Source organism: Lygodium microphyllum, chromosome 24 (assembly GCF_053477565.2).
Source record: "Lygodium microphyllum isolate KBCC chromosome 24, Lygodium_microphyllum_v1.1.10, whole genome shotgun sequence".
NCBI lineage: Eukaryota > Viridiplantae > Streptophyta > Polypodiopsida > Schizaeales > Lygodiaceae > Lygodium > Lygodium microphyllum.
In genome coordinates, this window is record NC_141158.1 from 84,953,999 (window position 1) to 84,966,804 (window position 12,806).

The window sequence follows — 12,806 nt, forward strand, 5'->3', positions numbered from 1 at the left end:
TGAGCACAAAAATTTTGGGGCTTTTGACCGTGTGTGTCAAATTTTATGCCCGTGGGTACATGTACAACAGAAATTGCAGCTAAAATTTAGGATTTCTCATGTAATGTGATGCATATGCCCTTGGAACAATTGTAATCAGTTGGATAATGCTGTAGCACATTGTTTGGTGCTTCTGAAAATTTAATTACAGATCTGAAATCTGTGCTTCTACATGGTTATTTATTGCTGGTTGGTACTTGTTTGTACCTTGGTCACTTGGGTAACAGTTTTGGCCTGCATTTGCTGTTTTTTGGTCACATTTGGACTGAAAATCATGGCTGGCAGCAATGACAGCAGTAATCTGATGCACATAAAGAAGCTTGAAGGAGCACATAACTTTGCAGTTTGGCAAAAACAATGCTACAATATCCTGTTGCAAAAGAAGCAGGCAAAGCTGATTAAAACCAAAGGGGCAAAGCCCGCGGATATTGAACAGGAAGATTGGGATAAATTAAATGAGCTTGCACGCTCAACCATCGAGCTATCGATTTCTAATGCCTTGTTGTTTAACATTGAAGGTTTGGATTCTGCATTTGCTATATGGACTCGACTAGAAGAACTGTATGCACAGAAGAGTGCTGCAAGCAAAGTGTATTGGCTGAAAAAGCTTATGGAATTGTGTATGAAAGAGGGTACAGCAATGTCTACTCACTTGAGTGAGTTTAACTCCATTTTTAGCCAGCTGGTTGCCTTGAAGTCATGATTGATGAGGAATTTAAGGCTACTTTCTTGCTTTGCACTCTACCAGAGAGTTGGGATACATTCAAGACTACTATGAGCAATTCTAATGTGATCCTTTTGTATGCTGATATAGAGAGTGCTCTACTTATGGAAGAAATGAATCGGCAGAACAATGCATCCAGTAAGTCTTCCAGTGCTTTGCATACTAGGGGCAGATCACACAGCAGAAAGGTAAATATGATAACGAGGGACGCAGTAAATCACGTGGCAAAGATGTTGAATGCCATCATTGTGGCAAGAAGGGTCACTTTAAACGTGACTGTTACAAATGAAAGAAAGAGAAAGAAAAGGGCAATAAGACAGATGATAGCAAGGAAGAGAAGAAAGACAATCAGCCTAAGAAGAGCAGTGTCAAAATTGAAGAGGTGAATGTAGTCACTTATGACAGTGATAGTGGGAGTGACATACTCTTTGTCTCTTCACACTTTGGTGCACATGCTTTACTTGCAAATACAGATGATGGCATGCATACTTGGATTCTTGATTGAGTTGCTTCCTTTCATGTCACCCCTCATCGTGAGTGGTTCTCTGACTATACAGGGGGTCGACATGGTGTTGTCCATCTTAGGGACAACTATGCATGTCACATTGCAGGTATTGGCAATGTGCAGTTGCAGTTTCAACATGGCTCTATCTTCACACTTCAGCATATACGGCATATACCTCAGCTCAAGAAGAGCTTGATTAGCACAAGGCAGCTGGATGGTGATGGTTTTCATACCACCTTTGGTGATGGAAAATGGAAGATCTGTAAGGGATCTAGGGTTATTACCAGAGGTTGCAAGAGTGATACTTTGTATCCATTTCATGTATCTAATGTGCGTAACCATGTTGCCGTGACCGAGCAGCCAAGTGTTTCTTTGTAGCAGGCCGGTTGGGACACATGAGTCAAACTGGAATGAAAGTGCTTTTTAGTTTGGGTTACTTGCCTTGTCTTCGTTATGCTGATTTTGAGCATTGTGATCATTGCATTTATGGCAAACATGCACAAACGTCTCATAAAAAGTCTCTTTCGCTAAAATCTTCTCCTCTAGAATTAGTGCATTCAGATGTATGTCAGATGTCATGATTATCTTTAGGGGGAAAGAAATATTTTGTCACCTTTGTTGATGACACTACACGAAATGTATGGGTTTATCCTATTCGTGGCAAGGATAAAGTGCTTGACAAGTTCAAAAATTTCTTGGCATTGGTTGAAAATTAGATTGATAAACACTTAAGTGTCTTCGCTCTAACAATGGTGGGGAATATGTATCCAAGGCCGTTCAGGCATTTTGTGACAGCAAAGGGATAAAGACGGGAGCTCGCTGCCCCTCATAGTCCACTCCAAAATGGAGTTGCACAGTGTATGAATCAGACCATACAGGATAAGGTCCGTACGATGCTGTCTCGTGCTGCATTACCCCGTGGTTTTTGGGCAGAGGCTGTTATGACAGTCGTACACTTAATTAATCGGTCACCAAACAGGCCTTTGGAGGGGGGAGTTCCCCAAGAAGCGTGGTCGGGCAAGCCACCTTCATATGCTCATCTAAAAGTGTTTGGTTGCGAGGCTTTCATGCACATTCGTAAAGAAAAACGCAGCAAACTTGAGCCAAAGTCTGACAAGGGTGAAATGAGATATAGATTGTGGGATCCCGAGAAAAGGAAAGTAGTACGCAACAATGATGTTATCTTCCGGGAAGATCACATGCATAAACAGCCCGAAAAGACTGCGAAGGTCTGTAGGGTTGTATTCCGGAAAGAAATATCTTTTGGACAGCAAAATGTGCTCATTGTACAATGGCAAATACCTGTTGTAAATGAGCTTGTAAATGCAGAAAATGATGCTGGAAATGATCAGCCAGCTATTGCCCATGATAATGAGCCACTACATGTGCAAGAACAACCACAACAACAAGCTGTTAATGCTGATTTGCAGGCTGAAATGCCAGGACAGCATGCTGAAAATGAAGATTTGCAGGATCAGCCAGCAAACAATGACCATTGGGTTAGGAGATCGTCTAGGGCTACTAGACAACCTAACAGATTTGTTCCTGGTGCAAACAATGTGGCTGATTATGTCATGTTGACCGACTGTGGTGAACCATCTTGCTTCAAGGAAGCAATAGACAGACAAGACAGCAAGAAATTGTATAAAGCCATGTTGTCAGGGATGGAATCTCTTGAGAAAAATGACACTTGGGACTTGGTGCAGTTGCCTTAAGGCCAGAAAATACTTCCATGCAAATGGGTTTACAAGATGAAGGTCACTTTTGGTTCCTCACCAAAGTAGAAGCAATATCGGTTGCAAAGGGGTACAAGCAAGAGCAAGGAATTGACTTTGATGAGATTTTCTCTCCTGTAGTCAAGATGACTACATTGAGAACCATTTTGGGCTTAGTTACAGTTGAGGATATGGAACTCATACAAATGGATATAAAAACTGTATTTTAACATGGTGATCTGCATGAAGACATATATATGCAGCAGCCTGAAGGGTTTGTTGAAAAAAGGAAAGAAAAGATGGTATGTAAACTCAAAAGGAGTTTGTATGGGCTAAAACAAGCACCAAGAGAATCATAAGTTTGATACATTCATGCAATCTCAAGGCTTTCATAGAAGTCAAGTGGATCACTGCATATACACCAAGAAGGCATCTAAACGCCCCAAACAACGTAGTATACTTAACAATTATGATATTCGCTTGTTTTCGAGATTTAATATAAAAGAGAATGAACACTTAAAGCTGAAAATGAAAATTACTCACAAAATTACAGCCATGAAAATGTAAAAGTAATGAAGACCAGATTGAGGGTTGAAGATGGGCAACCCCTCCTCCCCCCCCCCCCCGAAAATGTATTTCTGCTCAACCCAAGTCCCTTAGGGAAGAGCTCAGTTACAATCAACCTGAGAGTGAGGAGAAGTAATTCTCACTCTCACAAGATCATGCAAAGATGTACAAACACACATGCATTATCTATTATGCAATGATAAGAACTGATTTCTTTACAGTATGAGAGAAGAAAGAGGGGAAATCAGCATTTCTCCATCGTTGATCAGCAGTACATGGATAGGGCTTGCTTATTGTTGCTAAAATGGAAGAAAGAGCTCGAGAAGGAGGTGTTGTAATGAATTTACAGGCTTGCTGTCCTGTAAAACAGCAGTGATAGAAGAGGAAATATGGAGGAATTTGATAATGGAGAAGTGGGGGATAATGATGGGGATGGATGGGGCCAGTTTCTGGCTATCTGTGGGTGCTGTACATGAGTTACAGCAAAGAAAAATGATGCTGAATGAAGAAAAACGAGCTCTTATTTATAGGAGAGGGAAGAGCTAGTACAAAAGGGGAAAGTGGAGTAGCACAAGACAAGTGTCCAGCCACATGTCATGAGATGTGACAAGTGGTGGGACACTTGGAAACTTGTGTGACAAGTGTCTTGACACTTGTCTCTTCTCTATGGCCTTTTTGGGCTGAATACTGTTAAGAATAGAAACAATCAAATTTAGTAAGCACAGTCAGAGTATAGAATTTACTATTTTTAGAATGACATCCCTATTTTTTAGGACTAGCATTTTTAGGCTAATTCGAGGCTCCTAAAATTTAGGGACCCCCCAATATGGGTGTCATATGAAAGCTTTTTCCATGTACATCGCAAAAACGGTATCAGAATCTTCATGTGACTTTCCTATGCAAAGAAATGTGCATTTCAAGCTTCCAGCCCACACATGCACATTGTACAAGCATTTCATGATCATGCCATCTTGTTGATTGTAACTGTCTGTTCTGGCGGATCTAGCCCACACTTCAAGGCGTCAATCCTTTCTATGTGCGAGTCTAACCCTGATATGCGTGAGTTCTAGTCACAGGCGCCCAATCAGGCCATATAGGTGGAAGTGTGAACTATCTTTTCTCTAACCCACCACATGGGTCCACCATAACCTGTGACCACTCATCAGTGGCCAGCTCCAATGCACTTTTCTTTATATCTAATTAGTGCAAAGGAAACAAATTTAATAAATCATTATATAGACAAATTAATGAAAAAGGATACAAATTCTGTTTCTATAGAGTTGTGACAAGGCAGCAGATGGCAACCTAATTATCTTGGTTTTGTATGTTGATGACATGGTGATTGCTGGCAAGGATACTCATGCATTGGACTCACTGAAGCAAAGTCTTCATGGCAGCTTTAACATGAAGGATCTTGGTGATGGAAAGCACATTCTCGGCATGCGAATACTCAGAGATAGGTCGACAAGCTTACTCTCTCTATCTCAACAAGAGTATATCTCCAAGGTTTTGCAACGTTTCAATATGGAGGGGGGGAAACAATTGGGGTTCCATTGCCTCCATATGTGAAACTTAGTGCAGAGAACAGCCATACATCTAATGATAAGAAGGCTGAAATGGCCAAGATACCATATGCTTCAGTTGTTGGCAATTTGATGTATGCTATGGTTGCTACATGCCCTGACATTGCCTTTGCAGTGGGAGTGGTTAGCAGATACATGGCAAACCCTGGTAAAAAGCATTGGGAAGTAGTGAAAGGTATTATGAGATACCTCAAAGGCACAAAGAATTTGTGCATCTGCTTTGGAAAGCAAAAGGTATCTGTCGTTGACCTTACGGATGCATACTATACTGGTCATGCAGATTGCAGAAAGTCCACTTCTGGATATGTGTTTATCTTCATAGGAGGAGCAGTGTCTTGGATCTCCAGACTACAAAAGTGTGTTGCATTGTCTACTACAGAGGCAGAGTATGTGGCTACCACAATATACTTGACAGCAAGAGCATTGAGCTTGTCAAAGTGCATACAGATGATAATCCTACAGACCTTCTCACGAAGGGTCTTCCAACAAAGCAGTTTGCTCATTGCTGACAGATGATGGGAGTTGGATAGATATATGCATTTCAGCTTTGTACATACTAGACTTAGCTGATTCTTTTCTCCTCTTAAAGAACATTGCCTTTAGGTGGGAGGTTGTTGGGAATAAAGACCTCATCCCCTTAAATGTGCTCGGGTGTGAACATACCCCTAGGACTTGTACTTACACATATATATCTATCTAAAAACCTAAAGATACTCTCGTCATTGTACCTAAAAACGTCCGCGCGCTCTACTCTGCTCTCTCTAACTCTCTCTGTCTCTCCGCGCGCAATGAACACCTGCTATCTCAATCTTTGTGCCTCTCCCGTCACTACACTGCCTTGGCTTCTCTTCTTCTTATCTCTCAAACTCAGTCCGAGCTTTGGCATGTTCAGTGGGCAACCTCAAGTATGATTACCTTTGGAAGGTGTCTAAGGACCAATTTGTTCAAGGTTTGCCGGATATTGTGGTGAGTCAGCAAGCTTATGTATCCTGCATCCGTGGGAAGCAGACTCATGATGTTGTTCCTAGCAAGGCTTCGAGGCGAGGTCTTTAACACCCTTGAAACTTGTTTCTACCAATCTTTATGGACCGATATAGACAGAATCCCTTCGAGGGAGCTTGTATTTCACGCTCATTGTAGATGATTACAGCAAGATGACATGGGCCTATTTCTTGAAGTTGAAGTCAGAGGCTTTCTCCCACTTCAAGGATTGGTTGCTCTTTGAGGAGAACCGATTGGAGCAAAAGCTAAAGAAATTACGATCGAATAAGGGCGGAGAATTTGTTTCTAATGTGTTTGCTCAGTTTTGTGCAGATCGTAGTATTCACCAGGAGTTTGCCAATACAAACACCCCTCAGGAGAATGGCATCTTGGAGCAGAAGAATCGCAATGTGATCGAGATGGCCCATACCAAGATGGAGCATCGTCAAACATCTCAGTGTCTATGGGCTGAGGCTATGGCTACTGCAATTCACGTCCTTGATAGTTCCCCTACTTCTATTGTTGTTGGTATGACTCCTTATGAGGCATACTTTGGATTAAAGCCTAATGTTTCTTATTTCAAGGTTTTTGGGTGTAATGCTTATGTTTACATCCTGAAGACACAGCGTGACAAATTTGAAGCGGCTTCCAAAAGACAAGTATTTGTGGGCTATAGCTCACAATCTCAAGGCTACTGATTGTATGATCCTATTAAGCGGGATGCCTACACAAGCCGTGACGTTCGGTTCGTGGAGATTCCAGCCCTAGAGAGGGGTGAGGCTCACCCTGTACTTGGAGATCCCCATGATAGCTGGGCCCCAGCAACCGTTCCTCTCAAGCCTATGTCCCTTGAGGACTCTTCTTTGGATGAGGAGCCTACTTCCCAACCACCGAATTCACCGATTGGTTCTCCGTTGACGGTGGACCTTCTAGATGTGAGAGTGCGCTGCGGAAGAGGGAATACGAACACGGAGGAAGAGAGAGAGAGAAAGCAGAAAATAAGGAAGAGAAATCTGCACTGACTGAAATGAATGCTGAATACACTGAAATGGACTGATCAGTCCCTGCACGCAGCCCACAGCGTCAGTGAGGGCACCAGATCAGGCTGATGATGATGGCAGCACCACCACGGGGGAGAAGGAGTGTCGGAATCTGCAAGAAGACAAGTGATCAAGTGGGGAGGGGGGCTGCCAATAAATAGGCAAAAGGGCAAACCCTAACCCTAACCCTAAAATGGGCGCAAACCCTAAAAATGCCCTAAAATGGGCGCCCCACAACAGTGACCAAAAAGTGGCCGGGCAGCCAGTTGGCTGCCCACTAAAAGAGGCCAAAAAGAAATACACAACCTAAGACAGCCAGTCGAGAGTGACTAGCCTCCCCCATCATAACACATGACAGACATGTCAGGGCTCCTAATGTCCTCGTCTAACTCAGACTGAGGCTCACAGGCAGGAGATGACAAGGCATGACAAACATGACTGCTAACACTAGAAACTTCAACAGATGGAGAGCACCGAGGCAAGATCGGCCTCCTCATTGGGCACATGACACGCTCTGAGATTCAGGGATCGGAGGGGTGCCTGAGGAGTGGCAATCGCAAGATGTATTGGGTGGTCACGGAGGCACCAAGCACATACTATGGAGCTTGTTTGCTCTAACTATTATTTCATGTCCCGTGTTATACAAGATAGAGAGCCTACATCAATAAAGGAGGCTTTATAGTCCGATCATTGGCGAAAAGCGATGGAAGCCGAGTTGGAGGCTATTGAGCGGAATGGCACTTGGTCCCTTGTGCCTCGTCCCTCTCATAAGAAGGTGATTGGTGTCAAATGGGTCTTCAAGACCAAGTACCATTGTAATGGCTCTTTGGACAAGCACAAGGCTTGCCTTGTTGCTAAAGGTTTTGCTCAACCCCCAAGTGTTGATTTCGATAATACTTTTGCTCCTACGACTCATGTGGTGACTATCTGTGTTGTTCTTGCCTTGGTTAGTCATAGGAGATGGCCCGTCTTTCAATTGGATGTGAAATCGACCTTCTTGAACGGTGATTTGAAGGAGGAGATCTATGTAGAGCAACCTTATGGATTTAATTCCTCGGATGGGAAGGTTTAGAGGTTGAAGAAGGCCTTATATGGCCTGAAGCAAGCTCCACGTGTTTGGAACGAGAAGATTGATTCATTTCTCCAGGCCAAGTTGGGATATCGACGCTCTAGGGCCAATCCACAGCTTTATGTACACGCTTCCAAGGGTGATCATGTGTTGTTTGTTTTGTATGTTGATGACTTGATTGTTACAGGTGATCGTGCCTAGAAGGTCGAAGAGACGAAGGCAGCCCTATATCAGAAGTTCGAGATGACTGATTTAGGACTTCTCCATTTCTTTTTGGGCCATGAGATTTATCAAACTCAAAGGGGGATTTTCATCTCTCAACAGAGATATGTACAGGAGCTCTTGGTGACTTTTGAGATGGGGGATTGTTGGTCCATTTCTACTCCTATGGATCTGAACTAGAAGGCCACTTCACACGCAGATTCTCCTTTGGCGGATGCCACCCGCTACTATCAGCTGATTGGCTCATTGATTTGGCTTCTCAACACACGGGTTAATCTATGTTTTGTTGTAGATCTCTTGGCTGGGTTCATGAGTGCACCTCAACAGGTGCATTGTCCATTTCAATTCAAGCTTGATCAATTAGTTCCTAGCTGTGTTAACACTATCCCCCATGGGGTGCCTTTCGTTTTTTGCCACATGGCAAGCTGGCAGCTGGTTTTATGCAGGTTGGCTATGCATTAATGGCATCAACTGCAGGTCAGATGTGCTCAGCTAAAAATAGCTGTGCAGTCCACAGCTTGCCCTCTCATTCAGTTGCAGTTGCCTCAACTCTCCACTTTCAGCATGTTGTTCCAGCATCTTTCTGCCCATTCCGGTGCCCTCACCAAAACATACCAGCAGTGTGCAAGAGCAGATCAGCGCAGCCTTGTGTTTAGCTTGTTTCTCAAATCAATGTAGTTCCATTCCTCATTTTCTGTGTTCATCTTGTCTTTTTTTTTCTGTGTTCATCTTGTCTCTCTCTTCCCTTCTCTCTCCATGTTCATGATTCGCTTTCATTGCGCACTCTCATCCACTTTGGCTGCACACTTTGTTTAGTTGGACGAGGATGGAGGTCATGCTACTACCATCAATAAGCTAAGTGGGAGAGGGTATCGCATCCACCCATTGGCACGTGGGCCACATGGACATGTTTGGACATGTAAAAAGTGCCAAGTCTAAGTAAATTAACATAATGAAGGCATGATTGTGGTTGCGGTGTGCTTGGCCTAGGTAAATGTTGTCTTAAGCCACCAAAAAACCTTTAATTAGCCCCTTATATTCCACTTTGATGCAAATGGGCTTGGCTAGATGTTGCCTTGAGCCACCAAATACACTCTCACTTGAGTGGGGGACTAAAAGTAAGTCATTTAGAACCTTAGTTCAAAGAGCACTTTAATATGCTATATTAGACACCCAAAAAGTATATTGGAGATACTCAATTGATCAAGGAGGCTTGCTTTTAAGTCCTGTCTCCTTAATCTTCAGGGAGTGGTATGGCCTTTCCAATATAGAAACAGACAAATGAAGTGTCCAAAAGCTCTAGCGCATGTAGTTTTCAACACAAATTCAGCTAAGAACGACCTACAGAGACATGCGACACTGCGCCCCCCTCCCCCCAATTTTTTATACGAAAAACTTTTCCTGGCAATGACAGTACCGAAACAGTGTAATTTTGATACCATTGAAAAATGACACACACAGCTTGATTGCGTCTCGTGGTTTACATCCGATTCGGGTTACCTGGCGGCAGTGGCTTCGCTATGCCAGGGTGCGACTTGGACTTCGACGCCATGCGGCAGGCAATTACACGATGCTTAGACGGAAGAGGCTTAATCAATATAAATGATGGTGATGATGCTGTCGTTGATACTGCCGATGCTATTTCCTCCGATGGGAAGAACTGCGCCTTCTTCCGATGTCGGCCACATCCGATCAGGACCGACTGCACGGAACATGCCATTCAGCAGCGAATGCAAAGACAGGTTAGTAGAAAACGATGACGCTGAGCTATGGATTCTTCTTCGCCTTCTTTCTTCTTCTTCTTCTTCTTCCGAGCAAAATTATCAGAAAATAGTGAAGATCTATAGCTATGGCTACAAAAGATTGACCTGATCGAGTGTGCCAGATGGCAGAAAGTGTGGCTTCTGATCACACAATTCATACAGCGCATCATCGTCCTCCTCGCACAATCACGCACTTAAGCCGAAAGTGCAGCATTAATGTGATAGTAATTCATTCACTAAAACTTGGTAAGGCCTCCATTTTATCACTGTAAACAATGAGGGTGAAGGTGCCTCCATTAATGTGATAGTAATTCAACCACTAAAACTCGTAAGACCTCCATTTTATCATTATAAGGGTAAAGGATCCATTAGAATTCCATTTAAGAGTTTCCTACTCTCTCATGGAAGCAAGCTACTACTCTTGTGTGAAGGAGGTTTGGGAATTCCAAGACTAAAGCAAAAAACACATGCATTGTTGTTCAAAATATTTAAAAGAATGGCGATCCCTCAGCCTTGGTCCCTTTCGCTCAAACAATGGTTAGTGAAATTTAGGGGAGAACTTTTACCATCCTTGAAAAGTTTTAGCTCTACAAATAAGATTTTTTAAGACCTTCTATAAAGGGCTAAGTCAAGCCTACTTTAGAAGCCCTTGGCATAGCCTCCCTAAAGGCTTTGTAAATATCTTTTTCATTCTTTCATAATATAGAACCACATTATTTTTATTTAAAAGAGTTTCCTATTCTAACTTTTTAATTCAAGTCAGTTGCATGATAAAAGTTAAGACTTTATATATCATAGTGCACTCAAATAGAAAAAATTTAAGGCATTTTAAAAATATTATCAAGCAAAGTTAGTTGTAAAATAAGGGGTTTACAAAAGAGTGACATTGAGGGGTTGATAAAGTGACACTCATGGATGCATTGTTTTGATGTTTACAATGAAGGGCATTTTAAAAACTCTATTAAGTGGACTTAGTTGTAAATGGGGTCTGCAAAAGGGTGACAATGAGGGGGCAATATAGTGACACTCAAGGATGCACTTGTTTTGAAGTATACAAAATATAATGTACAAAACTTTACATGGAAGGGGTCAATAAAGTGGCACTCAAGGATGCATCAATTTAAAGTTTGCAATATCTAAAATGGGCATTTCAAAACTTTCTATCAAGTAGAGTTATAGTAAATAAGGGATTTACAAAAGGACGATAGCGAGGGGTCAATACAATAGCACTCAAGGATGCATTGTTTCAAAGTTTACAAAATCTAGAATATATAAAATTTTACATGGCTTACTTATTTGCCTCATATTTAACTTGTGTTTAAGGTATACGAAATCTTCCATAGCTTCAAATGGCTAGAAATGATACATCTTGTGCGTAAAAGTGCCATTAAATTGGGACGGATTTTGTTTTGCTTTTGGGGAGGTGTCACAATGCTCAAGGGGTTCATCCCTACCACAAATGCACTTCCCATTTATGATTTCTCTCTTCCTAAGTTTGTCACTTGACACCAAGACCCCCATAAGAACCTTTTATAAGAATGTTATGTCTTTGAGAGGCAACATGAGGGACCAATTCCTATCAAGCCATTCCCTCAACTTGTCTTTGAAAATGCTTGATTCTCAAAATCTATGCCTTCTCTACTTCCAAATCTTATGTGAAAGGGATGCAGGAGACGCGGGAGAGAAGAGCACACACAATGTAGGTGTTGACAACAATGTTGTGACAGCCTTATTGCACTTTCATATATATATGAATAAAGAATATGGGTGGTCACTGTACACGAGCAGGCCCAAGGGCCTTTTACCCCAACAACATATGGGCGGTCACTGTACAAGGGCAGGTCCAAGGGCCTTTTACCCCAACAACCTCCCACTAAAAGGCCAATGGGCCAGGGAGTGAAAAAAAAACAAAAGAAAAGAGATAGGGTGAGGAATCATGACATCTCACCCAATGCCCAATCGGAAAGCAAGCTGTGTAATAAGTGGTGGGAACCTCCTCACAAGAAGAGTCAAGCATCCCTGAGTCCATGACATCCAGGAGATAAGCGATCCCATAGCTCTAGACAATAGAGCAATCCATGATTGCTTCCCATGAAGCAAGCAACACAACTCATAAGTTCACGGCTATAAAGCATCGAAGTGGCTCATAGCATCAGCGCAACGTATAAAAGGCAGCGGAGAGCATACAGACTCTCCAAGGTCAATCATCGAAAGAGGGCCAACATCCCGGACACAAGTCAAATGGGGTCTCAAGACAATATGCGGCCTCAAAAAAGCAAAAGACTGACATATGGCTGTAGAATCGGCCATAAAGCGCATTGAACATGTATCAAGAGGCCTAAGAAGTGTCTGCGTCTCATGAAAGACAGCATGACGGTTGCGTAGAACCTGCTGGGCATCTAAATCCCAAAACTTGTAAGCCGTAAAGTCACCATCTCCATAACCAAGGAGTATGCATTTGTGTGACATAGGCTCATGTGGCATACTAATAGTGGTCTGGCAGCCAAATATCCTCAAGTGATCATAGGAGGGTCTCATACCACTCCATGCCTCATGTGGTGTAATACCGTACAAAGTCAAGCACGGCGTCCTATTAAC

General features: G+C 42.6%; 1 protein-coding gene across 3 annotated transcripts in view; it reads right to left on the bottom strand.

Annotated features, from left to right (window-relative positions):
- LOC148015313 (Major facilitator superfamily protein) overlaps positions 1–10,674 on the bottom strand; it is a 74,636-nt gene extending 63,962 nt beyond the window's left edge. Inside the window, exons 1-2 of one of the 3 annotated variants that reach the window (XM_087665429.1) lie at positions 10,314–10,674; positions 9,946–10,147 (exon numbers count right to left, since the gene is read on the bottom strand). In XM_087665429.1, the coding sequence (XP_087521555.1) occupies positions 9,946–9,997 (52 nt within the window). In that variant the 5' untranslated portion in view covers positions 9,998–10,147; positions 10,314–10,674. The other 2 variants (XM_087665427.1, XM_087665428.1) reach the window with 2 other exon arrangements.
- Positions 10,675–12,806: the final 2,132 nt, after the last annotated feature.